The 13,783-nt window shown below is 35.5% G+C and overlaps 1 protein-coding gene across 9 annotated transcripts in view; it reads right to left on the bottom strand.

Moving 5' to 3' along the window:
• Positions 1-13,783, bottom strand: part of TRAF3 (TNF receptor associated factor 3) — a 64,597-nt gene that overhangs the window by 8,130 nt on the left and 42,684 nt on the right. For 6 of the 9 annotated variants that reach the window (XM_015865640.2, XM_015865639.2, XM_015865638.2 and 3 more), the window contains 4 exons: positions 11,622-11,696; positions 9,732-9,824; positions 4,998-5,138; positions 904-1,078 (listed from right to left, as the gene is read on the bottom strand). In XM_015865640.2, the coding sequence (XP_015721126.1) occupies positions 904-1,078; positions 4,998-5,138; positions 9,732-9,824; positions 11,622-11,696 (484 nt within the window). The remainder of the gene's footprint in view (positions 1-903; positions 1,079-4,997; positions 5,139-9,731; positions 9,825-11,621; positions 11,697-13,783) is intronic. The other 3 variants (XM_015865646.2, XM_015865647.2, XM_015865648.2) reach the window with 3 other exon arrangements.

Below are 13,783 nucleotides of genomic sequence, written 5' to 3'. Positions count from 1 at the left end.
CAACAGATGCTTCTGTATTTTGAGAACATACTTGGTAGCATAACCTGTAGCTTATTAGCCTTGGAAGGACTCACAGTTCCTACATAATCCCTCTGAAATTCAAAGGGAATTTCACCCACCAATTACTCAAAATAAAATATTCTTCTCACAAATTACTTGTCTGAGAAATGTAGTAGTCACCTTGTCTAAAGTACATGACAACAGAATGGAAAATTCAAGCTTAGCTTTGCTTTATATGGACATTTACTTGGGAGGGAAGGCTGTCCTTTTTCCCTTGCATGAGAAGTAATCTCTTACCCTTTGCGTACTGACAAGACTGATCAACATACAATACTGAGAAGCGGGTTTGTTCTATACACATCCACTTAAATGTTAAGTTCTTTGGCCTCATTATTTAAACCCTGATATATGATGTATACTATTCAGCAAGTATGACAACAACCTTAATACTCAAGTGCATCTTATAATAATTCTTTAGATCAAATACAGTTCTGTAACAGACAGCAGAGCAGGTCAGTTCAGCTGGATAATACTGATGTTAATCTAGCCATGGATGAGAACAAAGAATAGAAAATTGACTTTTCAATACGTTGAGAACGCATTTAAAGAAAATGCTGAAAGCTACTGGCTTCAAATATCAGCTCAAGAAGTGTTTATAATGAATTATAATATTGTAACCAAGACAAGGGTCAAGAAAACAACATAAAAGAATTAAGCCTAAGAAACAGCTTGGAATTAATGTCACAACACTGAAGCGACTGAATCATTTCCTACGCACGAATCAGAAAAATCAGAATTACCGATGTTTCCATAGGAAAACGATAACAAAATTGGCATACAAAGGATATCCTTTTCCCTTTCACAGCACTACCAAATCATTCAGTCCATCGTGTTTACACTTACTTGTATTTCGAGCTCCTTGCCCTGCAGTTTTGTCAACACTTTCCAGCTCAGTCACTCTATTCTGGAGGGATTCTACACTGCTCTTCATGCTGTCAGCCTCCTCCCAGTTCTGTCGGAAGGGACGGATTTCTTTGTCCAGTTCTTTCAGTTTCTCTGCTTGACTGTCTATCACTCGCTTTGTGAAACAGTAAATTAAGAGTTACAAGAAAAAAACCCAAATAACAAAAAGACATAATTTATGCAGAACAAACAAGGATGTATATTCATAATAAGATGCATTTCCAGTATAAACAAGTTTCACTTACAAATATTGAAATAACAAAAAATTGGAGCACTATCAGAATTATTAACACAAATATTTAAAAAAAAAAAAAGGACTGTTAGAGTGCTTTTCTCTAAAGATTTCTTTAAAAAGCTTTACAATGCAAGAACAATATTCTAAATGCCTCTACACTGGTATTACGGGCTGGTATTTATTGGGTATTTTAGAGAACTTAAGTAACATAGTATGGGCACATAACATAGTACAGTGAATCAAGTGGCCATATCGTTAGGAGCAAAATCTCTACATTGCATAAGCAGAACTAGCACTGCTACCTCCCTTAAGCACTTTGAAATTCCCACCCTTACTTCCTAAATTCAATAAACCACACATCCTGAAGGTGCTTGCTTATTGAATTCATTAGTCGTTTTTGTGTTTTTTGTTCATTTTAAAGAAAACAAAGAAAAAAACCCACAACATCTGATTTTAGTAAGTCATGAAATACAATACAATATTACAGATATTAGATATATTGTTTATATATATAAAAAGACCGGTATTCCCAAAAACAGGAATATTGCAAGCACCTCAGTATGTTTTAAGGGACACCATACTCCCCAAGCCTATCTCAAACCTGACATAAGAAATACATAGTACTTAATCTCGTCACAGCTAATTTTGACTAGCAGGAATTTTAGCCAGAACCCCATATTCAGATGTAAAGTTCAAGCGGTAACAGAAATATTTGAGTCAAGAAACTACTTTTGCTACCACCTACAGTTAAATTCCAAGTCTAACTTTACAGTTGTGATTATACAGTGCCAATGTGCAAAAATTACTTTTCACTTCTTTAAAAAAAATTATGTTTGGGTACAAAACAAGCAAATAGTTTGCATTTGCATTCTTATAAGCCATATGGACTCAGTGTTCCCCACTGACGGGGAAAACCCTTTTGCCTTACGAAACCTTCAATTCCTTTCTTAAACATTTGCCTTTTAATCATGTGGTTGCAGTTATATCATAAGTCTGTAATGATTAATTGATGGCTGTCAATTTGTCAAGCCAGCCAGCAAAATCATGTTCTTCTTGGAGTGTTTTATTCTGTTGTGACCCAAAACCATTGAGAAATCCAACACATTCGAAGTTTAACCACTTATTTCTATGTTGGTGTTTTAAAACAAGCTTTTATATATAGATATATATAACTTGCAAAATTATGGCAGCTTTCCTGGACATACTTATCATTAGCTACCAACAGTCACATCCTTTCTCTTGGACTGACAATCAGCAGAAAATAAACTAGAAAACAGCCATTTGCTAAACATACAAAAGGAAACACTCAATGGAATGGTATGAATGAACACCTTGAGACCAGAGCCATTGGACTTAGACATTAGTTCACAGCTAACATGGAGAAGTAAATGTAAGATGTGTGTAAGTCTGATGTTTTCCCTTTACTCACACAAACCATGAACTCTCCAAGGCAAGAACAGCGTAAGGATTTATACAATACCTCACACAGAGTGCCCTCATTTCTGACTGGGCCCTCTTAACATCAACAGAGTACCAAACAAAATAAATGAACACATTCTTAGACAAACTGGGAAAGTTTCAAAGGTGCTGAAGAGTTGTAGGCTGTTTTCCTCTGGGGAGAATGTTTTTCAGAAGCTGCCACCAGGGAACAACTTCTCTCCATCAACATGTGTGCAATGTTCTGCCTTTGTAAATGTACAACCAAGGTGGAGTTGAAGCTTCTTGTTGACAAATGTGTAGCCTTTTACCTCCTCCACCTCTTCATGTGAATTCAAAAGATACAGAATAATCACAAACAGACTTGTATTCCATGTTTGTTTGTTTTTTAAGCAGAGGGATCTCTATCTCTTTACCCCACAGGGACACAGTCTCCCTCATGCTAGGAGATGCTGGTGCACTAAATCTGAGTTTAATGCAGAAGAGGAGAATTTCACTCTCTCTAATTATGCCATTAGAAAGCACACAGATATCTCACACTGTACTCATAAATTTTCAAGTAGATATCAATTTTCTGAACGAACTTTTTATTCGTGCAACTGACCTCTCCAGATCATTAACTCAGAATTATGTGCCTGAAAAAACTATTCAGGGCTCTTCTGGATATTGATTTTTATCTAGGTTTTTTGTTTTTTAATATACTATTTCAGAATTTTCACACTGTTATTTATTAAAAGAATTCAGCAATTTCATGAGGAAATTTGAAGAAAACCATATTTGTAGCTCCATCTCAGATGTTCCTAATCTCACTTTCCTGCAAGTGACAGAGCAAAACTGAACGGCAAAAGAACACACAAGAAAAGTACAAGTACAGATTTGACTGGAGAAACAAATTGTGCATCCTCCCTTCTTTGAAGGAATGTATTACCTATTAAATAATTTTATACTACTAATAATAATTTTATAATTATTTATGCCTTTTTTCTTACATATTTCATGTCCACACTCAGCTTAAGGCTTGGCTTACTATTATGATTCCATACACTCATAAAAATGAGTAGATATTGCATACAAAAGTTCATTTCCACAAAATAACAGCTAATGATATGACCTCTCTTGGTGAAGCTACTGGAACTAGCAATCAGTCATCAAGAATCATGAAGATTGTTTTTCCTCTCATCATAGGTTATTGAGCCAGCATATGTAGAAACCCAGGCTTACAAATCAACTTACCTCCAGGCAGATTCAATTGGCAATACCAATACAAACATGGATTAGTTTCCCAGTGTCAGAATGAAAAACTGTAAGCATGCAGCCACATCCCAAACTATCATCAGACCAAGCAACAATGACTAAGGCAGGCTAGACCGGTTACCACATGAAGAGAACATGGCAAGAGTAAATGCCATAATGATTTCTCCCTGCTGCTGCAGAACTCAAGCAATAGGCTGGAGACTTAAACCTTTCTTGAGTATTGTAACATCTTTAGTTCAAAATGTGAAGTGAATAGTAAGTGAAGGAAATACTTTGATTTAATTTCCTTTAAAGTAGATGCTAAAACATATCTGATATTGTAGCAGCAGATATACTAGGGTAATGTGTAGGGCAATACCTTCACAACAGCTTGTTAACTATCTCCTGAGGTTTCCCTAGCTGCAGTCCACATCATGGACACTAAACACAATTTCCCAGTATTCGAGTTCCAAAATGAATCTGAATCCATCTGAATGCAAAAGATGTCAGTTTGGACCGAGAGCCATGCTAGTACATCCAGAGGACTTCTACTTTGACACTGGTTTGTGGCCAGGTGATTCAGACTACAGAAAAAGAAGCTCACACCTACTGGCAAAGGAATATATAGACACATTTTCCTCAGAAAGCTCAAAGGATAACCAAAATACTGATTTTTATAAGGAGTATTCACATGCTCTGTGCTAAGTTGGGATTCCACATCAGATTGATTTTACTCATTATTAATAGCTTTTTAAATACAAAGAAAAGGAAATATAACTAAATGTATTAAACATATGACAGTTTTAAGAAGCAGATCTTTTCCTCTAGTTTGACAGCAGTTTTGATTGTTCTTTGGATAATATCTGTAACTTTGTTTTTAATCATTCTCCTTTTTTAAATGGGGCTTTTCATTTTAACCCAGCCTAGGCAACTGCTGCTCTCTAGTGAAGTATCTTCTTCCAATGATACAAGCCAGCTGCTGACAAGAATAAAATGAAATCAGAAAACCTTTTATAATAAGCTAAACTCTGCCCCCTTTTACTTACAACACCTCACTTCACAAGTGTAAATGTACAGTACAGAAGCTACTACCATTTCTGCTTTAATGGGGAGATTCCAAATTTCTTACCTGTAAATGAAGTATTTTAGATTCATTATTCCGTAGCATTTCCTTCTGTCTTTCAATTTCTATTTCAAAGCTACAAATCTGATTATGTAAAGTTTGTATACTCTTGTTCTTTTCCAAACTTTCATTCTGGAGCAAGGCCACCTGGAAAAAATTCTACAATTACTCCTGCCAGAGTTTATTAAAAATACCTATAATTTCATTTGTTGTAAACTACCACCTTGCACCCATGAAAGAAATGAGATCCTAAGGAAACCTGTCTGTGTGTCTTTAAAATAAATAAATAGATAAATAAACAAACAAAACAAAACAACAACAAAAGATAAACAAAGACCAACAGAACTACCTTCTGATAGCTACTTCACTTCCACAGAGTAGTACTGGTACAATTTTGGATGATAATAGTACAGATGGGATACAGAAACAGCAACAGAACTTATCTAAGCATAATCTTTCCTTTACTTAGGTTGCAACCATGTTGTGAAACTATGACTGCCTCATTAGTGCAACAACCACCATTAACTCAGTTGTGGCTTGGAGTTTGGAAGAAACCACCTGAGCCCTGAGCAGACAATGCTAATTAAGAAACCATTCATCTTCCCCATCTATTCCTATCTATGCTGATCTGTACAAATTTCAGAACAAAATCTGTCTGAATGACATTGGTTTGGCTTCACAGAGTGATGGTGATGAGAACTCCTGAGACGAGGGAATACAAAAGATTCATGCATCTGAAGGAAAACCCAGTCTGCCTCCTAGTAGAGCCAGTAGCTACAGAGACAGACTGCAGATTATATTCTCTCTCTGTATTGACATTTTATGAATTCATTCATTAATGACTCATTCTGATTTTAAAACATGGGCCTTGTTACAAGAATATCATATAATACATCTCCTTGGAGATGAAAGCAATACAGTTAAATATTCTGTTACTGCATATACACACTATTTTCTGCTCTATTCATTAATGTGGTTTGGAGAAGGGGAGTGGTGGGTTGCTTCTCTTATTATTTTTTTTTTTAAATCTCATTTTTCCCTAGGCAAGATTAGTAAGCAACAAAAATGTAGAAAATAAACAACCCAAAATAACATTTGGACACATCCTGGTTAGTTCCACAGTTAGATCTTTATGTGGATAGGAAGTGATACCATTCTCAACCCACTAAAATCTTCTGATAAGCATTCCATCCACATTAAGACCAGTTACCTGGATGCTTCATGTTCTTAGGATCTAACTCCCTCAGCACATACACAGAAGTTTTTTTAACCCTAATGTGGACACCACTGTAAAATTCCAATACTTTAACTGCCCTCTAATCAGACACCACTGGATTACTTACATGTCACTACATTCTTAGTATCAAGAAGCTATTTAATAAGGTAAATAATTTTTGATCCCTATACTAAAGTTGACAAAATAGACTGTTAGAGCCCACAGGCATTCAGCACGTTCACTAAAAAAGGGGTCCAGAAATAGAGAGATTCCATACTTCATGTTATATATGTTTATCTACTTTTCCATATAGCACAGCACATATGCATATAAACATACTAACTGCAACTTACGTACAAGGAACTCTACCAGAAGAGGTTCAAAAGAAATGAGACAAAGCTAATTTTGCCAGTACAGAGAGAGAAACAATCCTGAGGCTAAAGTAATGCGTTCCCAGGTACTAGACAAAATTTCTAAGAATAAGTGCAAATTTAAACCAGTACGCCTGCCTCCCACGTAGTTCAGATCTGCTGGGTTGCCACTTTAATTTTTACATCCTCCTTTTCCTCAGTGATTCAGCGTTCTTTAGTTAATTGTGATCCTTACATTCCTCATCTCTCACTGTTTCCTCCCCAGGCCTCCCAGTCATCAGGCAGTTACACTCTGTGTCATCAGCTTTACATTTCCATTTTTGTACAAGTTATAGTATGTGGGCTTGTCTTGTGCTCAAATTTTCCACACACTTTTACAGAAGGTAAGAAAAACAGAATTATGTCTTGCAGTCTTTAATCACACAGAGCTGTCAATGCTAACTCAGTAATTGCAGTATGGTGGCAATTTGTGAATAAAAAGTCTTTAATGCTAAGTAAATACAGTTTCCAAACTATATTTGGCATAATCTTTGGAACTTAGGATAATTAAATGGAAAACAGGGTAAAGGACACAACATCCATTTATGAAGTGCATCAGCAACTAACTTCGTCCTTTACTGTGCCATATTTGCAATACCTCGAGGAAAAAGTGTGTTCTTATTCAGCAGTTTTCCAAATAAAGCCATTCTTTTGGTTATTGCTTAATAAAAAAGAAAGGAAGAAATCCTCTTACACTACAAAGAATTGGATTAGAACGGACAGGTCCCATTTTGAAGTCACATGTTAAAAAAACAACGAAGAATTTATACTACATTTCCTTAAGACTGGGACAAAGCCAGAAAATTATGTTAAAATCCAGAAAACCAATTGAAATTCATTTGTTTCCAATGCCAACACCACAAAATCTGTGGGAGTTAGGCCTGCAAGTCCGTCCCATCACAGTGACCAAAACACTGAGTTTTAATTTGTCCCACAACACTGTGGTCTGTTTTAAATCCAATCAGCTTTTAATTGTTTTTTGCTAGTATTCAAATACCAAACTCATAACTCAGCTCAAGCTTTGCTGCTCTGAAGACATTCAGCGTGCATGCCCCCACATCACTGTTGGGGGCATATCACAATATGGTGACTGGGATTAGGCGATTTCTTCTCCTCTCACCATATGTATTCACAGAGATCACACCTAACACAACACTGACCCTCAGAAACCAGGGGCAATATTTCAACAGGGCTGAAATTTCTGTGATATTGACCAGCCAAGCTAACTTTGTACTGTCTTTCTTCAGTGCAATCATCATTTTTTTTCCCCCTCAAAGAGAACAATGAAGTTACGAGTCATTTTAGTACTCCTCGCTAGAGAACTCACAGACATATGATGTGTGGTTATTCTGGTAAGTTGGCACTGTCTTGGGATTTCCAGTGATTCAATTCTTTATTATGAATAGGAAGAAGTCTACAAAGCAGGAAGTGAAAAAGTACAAGAAAAAACAAAACAAAACAAAACAAGAACAACAACAAAAAACCTCACGATGATAAGTAGTTATGTCCTAACCAAAAATCTTTTGGGTTTTTTTGAATAAGAAAACATTAACAGCTATAGTAAGTGTACACTGCCTTAGCTGTAAAAGAGATTAAACTGCTGGGCACTTTATAAATAATGATGCACCTCTCTGGACAGAAGGCAAATAATGATCTATTCTGGAAGTCACAGGGAACGCCTTTTATTTTTCTTGTTGTCTTCCAATGGTGTAAAACAAATGGTATAATTTTAATCAAACTAAGGAAAAGAAAGAACTAAAGATATGGATTTGTATCTGTTAAAACCAAAACCCATGTAGTTCCTGTATTAAAAAAAAGCTCAAGTGCAAAAGCAAACTGAAGTATTGATATTGATCAAACTAACATTTACAGATGCAGTAAAAATTGTACGTGAACATAACCTACACTCTCCCAAGCTCAACAGTTTCCTTAAAGGAGTTCAGAATAAAAAGCTGAGCATGAGCTAATATACCAGGGACAGAATTACATTTTGCTGTTTCTGTTAACTTCTGCTTTAAAACTACATGCTCTGTGGCCGCAGGGTTCAGTTGGAAACTCATACATGAGAGATCATTGTCTTAGACCAAGAGCAGAATGCGCCTTCTAGACAAAGCCTGCTGAATCCCTGTTTGCAATCTAGTGCAAGATGTCAGAAGTCAGAAACCACACACACAATGGCCTCTGAGCAATCACTGGAATGGTTATTCTCATTTAAATCACTCTAGAAAAACCTGAAGGCCTTCTGATTCTTGTGCCTGCAATTGTAGAATGATCCCAGTAATTCTGGGATCCCTACCACCACCATGGAAAAATAAAAGAAAATGAAATTAAATATCTGTATTTTAACAGTTATGTATCACATTAACCTTTTTTCAAAAATGTAAGAAAGCAGTGACTTGTACTGAAACTCTCTATTTTAAAATCAAAGATGGAACCATCTGCTCTCCAAATAAACTTTAGTTCATTTAAACTATTAACAAGATCAGAGCTATTACTGGTGTGACTTCCAGCAATTTCCAAATACCATACATTCTAAAAACCAATGCCAAAAGGATGCACTGCAATGAGAACTTCGCTCTGATCCAGCACTAAAGCAGAAGCTGTCATGGCAAGATTTACAGTAATTTAAGTGATCTACAATGATTTAATTAACCTTTGCAGGTCATTAAGTTTGGAGAGCAAGTGCAAAAAAACAAATGAAGTAAACAACTGCTTTATTACCTGGTATTTCTGATAATGTAATTCCTTGAAAAATACTGAGGTAGCAGAAATACAGCTCATAGCACTGCCATAGCTTTCTGAACCCCTCTTTTGAAGGAAATAGCTCAGGGAGGACATTTAATACTGGATAGTTTATCTATGTGAACAGAGTGTTTTAATTAATAAGATACCAACGAGGAAAATTGTATATGGAGTTGCAAAGCCAAGGTTCTCATAGCATTTTATAATAACAAAGATACAGTTATGCTATGTGGCTTGAATATTTTTGGAGCTTACTATTGCTTTAGCTGTGCTGTTGAACAGCTGTTAAACAGAAAAAAAATAGTGCTGCTTCTAGTACTTCTATATGATTTAAAGAAATCAATGAAAATTAGAAGTGAGTAGAAGATATACCTTATTTTCTAGAGCATTGCTCCACTCTTTCAATAAGTTAACATGCTGCACTGCTGAGCTGGCTTCATGTGCTTTAATTTGTTGATTTGTTCCCTGTGACAACAAAGAATTTATACATTTTAGCCAATTCCACTTCTTTTAAACCTACAAAGAAACAGTACATCAAGACATCGAACCAACACTACGTATTTTGGTTCACGGATGCATGTTGCAGAACAGTAGGGAGAAGGGAAATCTACTTAAGAATTTACAAAAGTCAGGAATACATTTAGTAGAGCAAGTGCTTTATACAACTGCCATATATCTCCACCCAATGAACTTGATATGCCAGAGACAATAAAGATGAACAAGACTCACAACATAAATTGTATTTCAGTCTTCTTTTACACTAAATAAAGCACAATAAAACTCTCGAGTCATACAAAATCTAAAACGTCCTATTCCCCAAACCATAATTTAAAACTTCTGTTGTATTTCATAAACAGCTTCATAAGCACAAAATTTCCCCTCAGTTGAGTATTAAAGACAAATATTTAAGATAAATTTATCACTGGAAACTGCCAGCTTCATAAACTACTTTGAGAGATAGTACCATGACTACTTCGTCATCCTAAAACGATTGCTCTACAATATTCAGATGTGCTGCCTCTGCACAACCTGTAAGTGCTGTTACAAATAATCACTATATATAAAGTTTACAGAACACACATAGATCATATACAGAGTACATAAGATGCAGACCATATTATTTTATCTGTATCATGTTACATTACACCTATTTCATTAAGTACTTTGCAATGCAGAGTATATTAGTTTTCATAGCAGTTAAGTTGTAAAGAAACCGAAAAGGTTTCAATGATCCTCAAGGTATGCACTCTATATAAAATACTAAAAATATATATGTGGATATATGTACATATATGCACACATATACATACATAAAATGAATGGCAATACATACGACATAACAGTGGGTAGGGTCATTGCACTGATCAGTTCTTCCATTAAGAGCATTACTGTTAACACTTAAAATGATGAATGCTCATTATTTAAAAAACTGGAAATACCTGCAGGAAGCAGTTTATTGAGAAGTGTTGCTACTTACAGTTCTTGTCTCTTTAAATTACCACAAACTAACAAATGGATGACACTATCTGATAAACTCAATTTTTTCCTGTCAGCAGTTTCTGAAATTTCCTTCATAATCCTTTCATAATACAAGATACACGGTATAGTGAGCAGAATATCTTAAGAGACTGGAATGCTAATACTGAAACTCAGCTCCAGTGTTGGACTTCCTTTTGCTTTTTAAAACACTGCAGGGAGTGCCAGGATCAAATAAATCTTTCTTTTTTTCTAAACTATTTTTCATGCTATACTTTGATTATACATGTATGTGCACACAGACATAGGAATGCACATTAAAACAGAGGTTTTATGTGGACTAATCTATGTTTAATTTATTAAAAATATTAAGACATACAAATGAAAGGAAATATAAATGAACTTAGTTCAAGAAAATAAATACTATCATATAAACAACTGAAGTGACTAGCTTGTTTACTGAAGAACATAAGTTACTTTACTCTTATTCTGTTATGAAGTTCTTGAAATGTATCATCTCCCTGTTTCAACAAGATGTGCCTAACAAATGAACTCCCAAACCACTGCATGAAAGTGATGTTTTGGGGTTTTTTCAATATAGCTTATTTTTAAAATGAAAAAAAAAAAACAAACCCAACCACCCAAACATCTAGTACTGAATCACTCAGTGCAACTGGATGACCTTTTCTTAACCAAGATTAGAGAAGTCCAGAACTTTCATGTCAAAGAGTTAAGTTCTACTTGCAGATTTTCATCAATTGGGAAGGATAATTGTTATATACTGACCTGAAAAGTGCAGCCATAACGCTTAAAACTACAGGTACTTGGGGCATTAATACATTCTGACAAATGTGCATTCAACTGCAATAGGAAAAAAATGTGAGTTTTGGCAAAAGACGTTTGCATGATAATGCTCAAAACATAACGGGCACAGGTTATCAGGTTTGTAGTGTGCCATCTGCAGAACATACAATACACGTGTGTATATTTTCTCCAGTCTGACCTAAAGTGCAAATACTATATATACACATATGTAAACCACACGCACATGCCAATACAGTATACAGTGATACATTTAGTATACAGTGAAACTTCTACTAAAGACTATTTCAATAGGCAGCCCAATTTGAAAAGAAAAAAAAAAGCAAACAAGGCACTCTGCAATTATTTGCATGATTTCATTTGACTTTGAAGAATGATTAATCTTTTCTCGCCAAGTGATTCTTACTGGTGTTCTGGGTAAGTCTTAAGATCAGTTTCACTGTAGCAAAGTACATCTTTTCTATTCTAATTTTATGAGGAACCAAATTTTCAAAACAGAACATGCAATTCTCAGTGCCAAAAGTTAACAGTTAAATTGCACACACACAAAAAAAAGAGACTAAACAAGTACCGCATGAAACAGACAAAGAGCTTTGTAATAGGTACAGTTAAACAACTCCTAAAAATGCAGTATACGGGATTTAAAACGATTAGTAAAATGCCTGCATTTTTCAGATTGAGATTTATTCCAATATTTTTCTTTTTTTTTTTTTATTATGATGAACACATCCACTTTTCATTTTAAAATGAACCAATTCACAAAAGCATATACATATATACAGACAGCAGCCATTGCTGAACAGAGGGCAGCAGCTGGATGCGAAGTGCCCAAAAGTTGGAGCAAAGAGCCATTTTGGAAACAATAGAACAACAAAGCCTATTTCCCACAAAGCAGACAGGAGCTAGAATCTAGCTCCTTAGCTGGCATCACTCTCTTGGCTTTCAAGATCTCACGTGAAATTCCCACACAATAAGTCCCGTGTGCCCCAGCTCATCCACCTTCAAGGACAGAAGGGGTGAACCAATTCTGCTTTCAACATTTAGCTCTGTAACTGACAGGACAGACTTTGCAATCTAATACCAAGATGTAGTCAGTCACTCATCTCTGATGCACACCTATCTGATCTAGACACTATCTGTAGAAATCTATGGTGGAGTTTCAAAAGAAACACATGGTTCAGAAAAAAATAAGACCAAATAAGAATGAGACATGGTAAAAGGGCTTTAGTAGAATGCCACATCTTTAACTGCCAAACTAGAAGTCTGTCAAAGCATTACAAATTGAACAATTTATTCTACAATAAGATATTCACTTTTTGTGCACTACAGGATTTTCTCAAACTGTTAGGCAGGCATTTTCCCATTTTCAGCATTAGAGTCATTGTGCCTAACCATGCAGCTAAGTAATACACATATGTATATATAAACAGTATCAGAAAGGAATTTAGCAACATGGAACAACAGATGATGCAGGGCATGCCAACTGTTTAAAGCTCTAATTCTACCAATGGTTTCTGAACTTATTTCTGGCTATATGCGCACAGAAGTGCAGTTTGTATGGTGTTATCCAGGCTTTAATAGGACGATTTTTGTTTGCATTAATATACACCATTTTGCAGTCACTGCTCAAGTACAGATTTAATGATATTCTTATGTCCTCCAGAACTGGAGTCTAAACTCAGGAGCATTCAACTGAGAAAGTCACTGATAAAATTGACCCGGAACATATACTTTCTCTTTTCATGGCAGCTTAGTTTCAATTAATAGGTACAGTATCCATAATACATGTTACATTTCATTATTCTGGGAAAAAAAGACTGTCCCTATGTTCATGAAGAGCCTTGTGCTCCTTGGGTATTGTGAAATAATTAACAAGTATTACCAGAAGAGGGGGGGAGGAAGAAGAAGAATCTAACTGAGGAATCAGGTATAATTGGAAAGAGGCAAGTTCATCCCCAGATCAGAAACTTAGCTTTCCTTAAATGAGGTTTACAGAGTGCTGAAAACTTAAGTAAGCTCTTCCCATCCAAAGCAAGTTCTTTTTTGAGGGAAAAAGATAACATATCAAGTCTGACAGAAGCTACTTATAAACAAGAACATGGTTCTGTTCAAAGACGCAAGCTTCT

The sequence above is a fragment of the Coturnix japonica genome, chromosome 5, assembly GCF_001577835.2.
Source record: "Coturnix japonica isolate 7356 chromosome 5, Coturnix japonica 2.1, whole genome shotgun sequence".
NCBI classification, from domain to species: domain Eukaryota; kingdom Metazoa; phylum Chordata; class Aves; order Galliformes; family Phasianidae; genus Coturnix; species Coturnix japonica.
The sequence above is the reverse complement of the archived record's forward strand: the minus strand, read 5'-3'. Positions and strand labels throughout refer to the sequence as shown.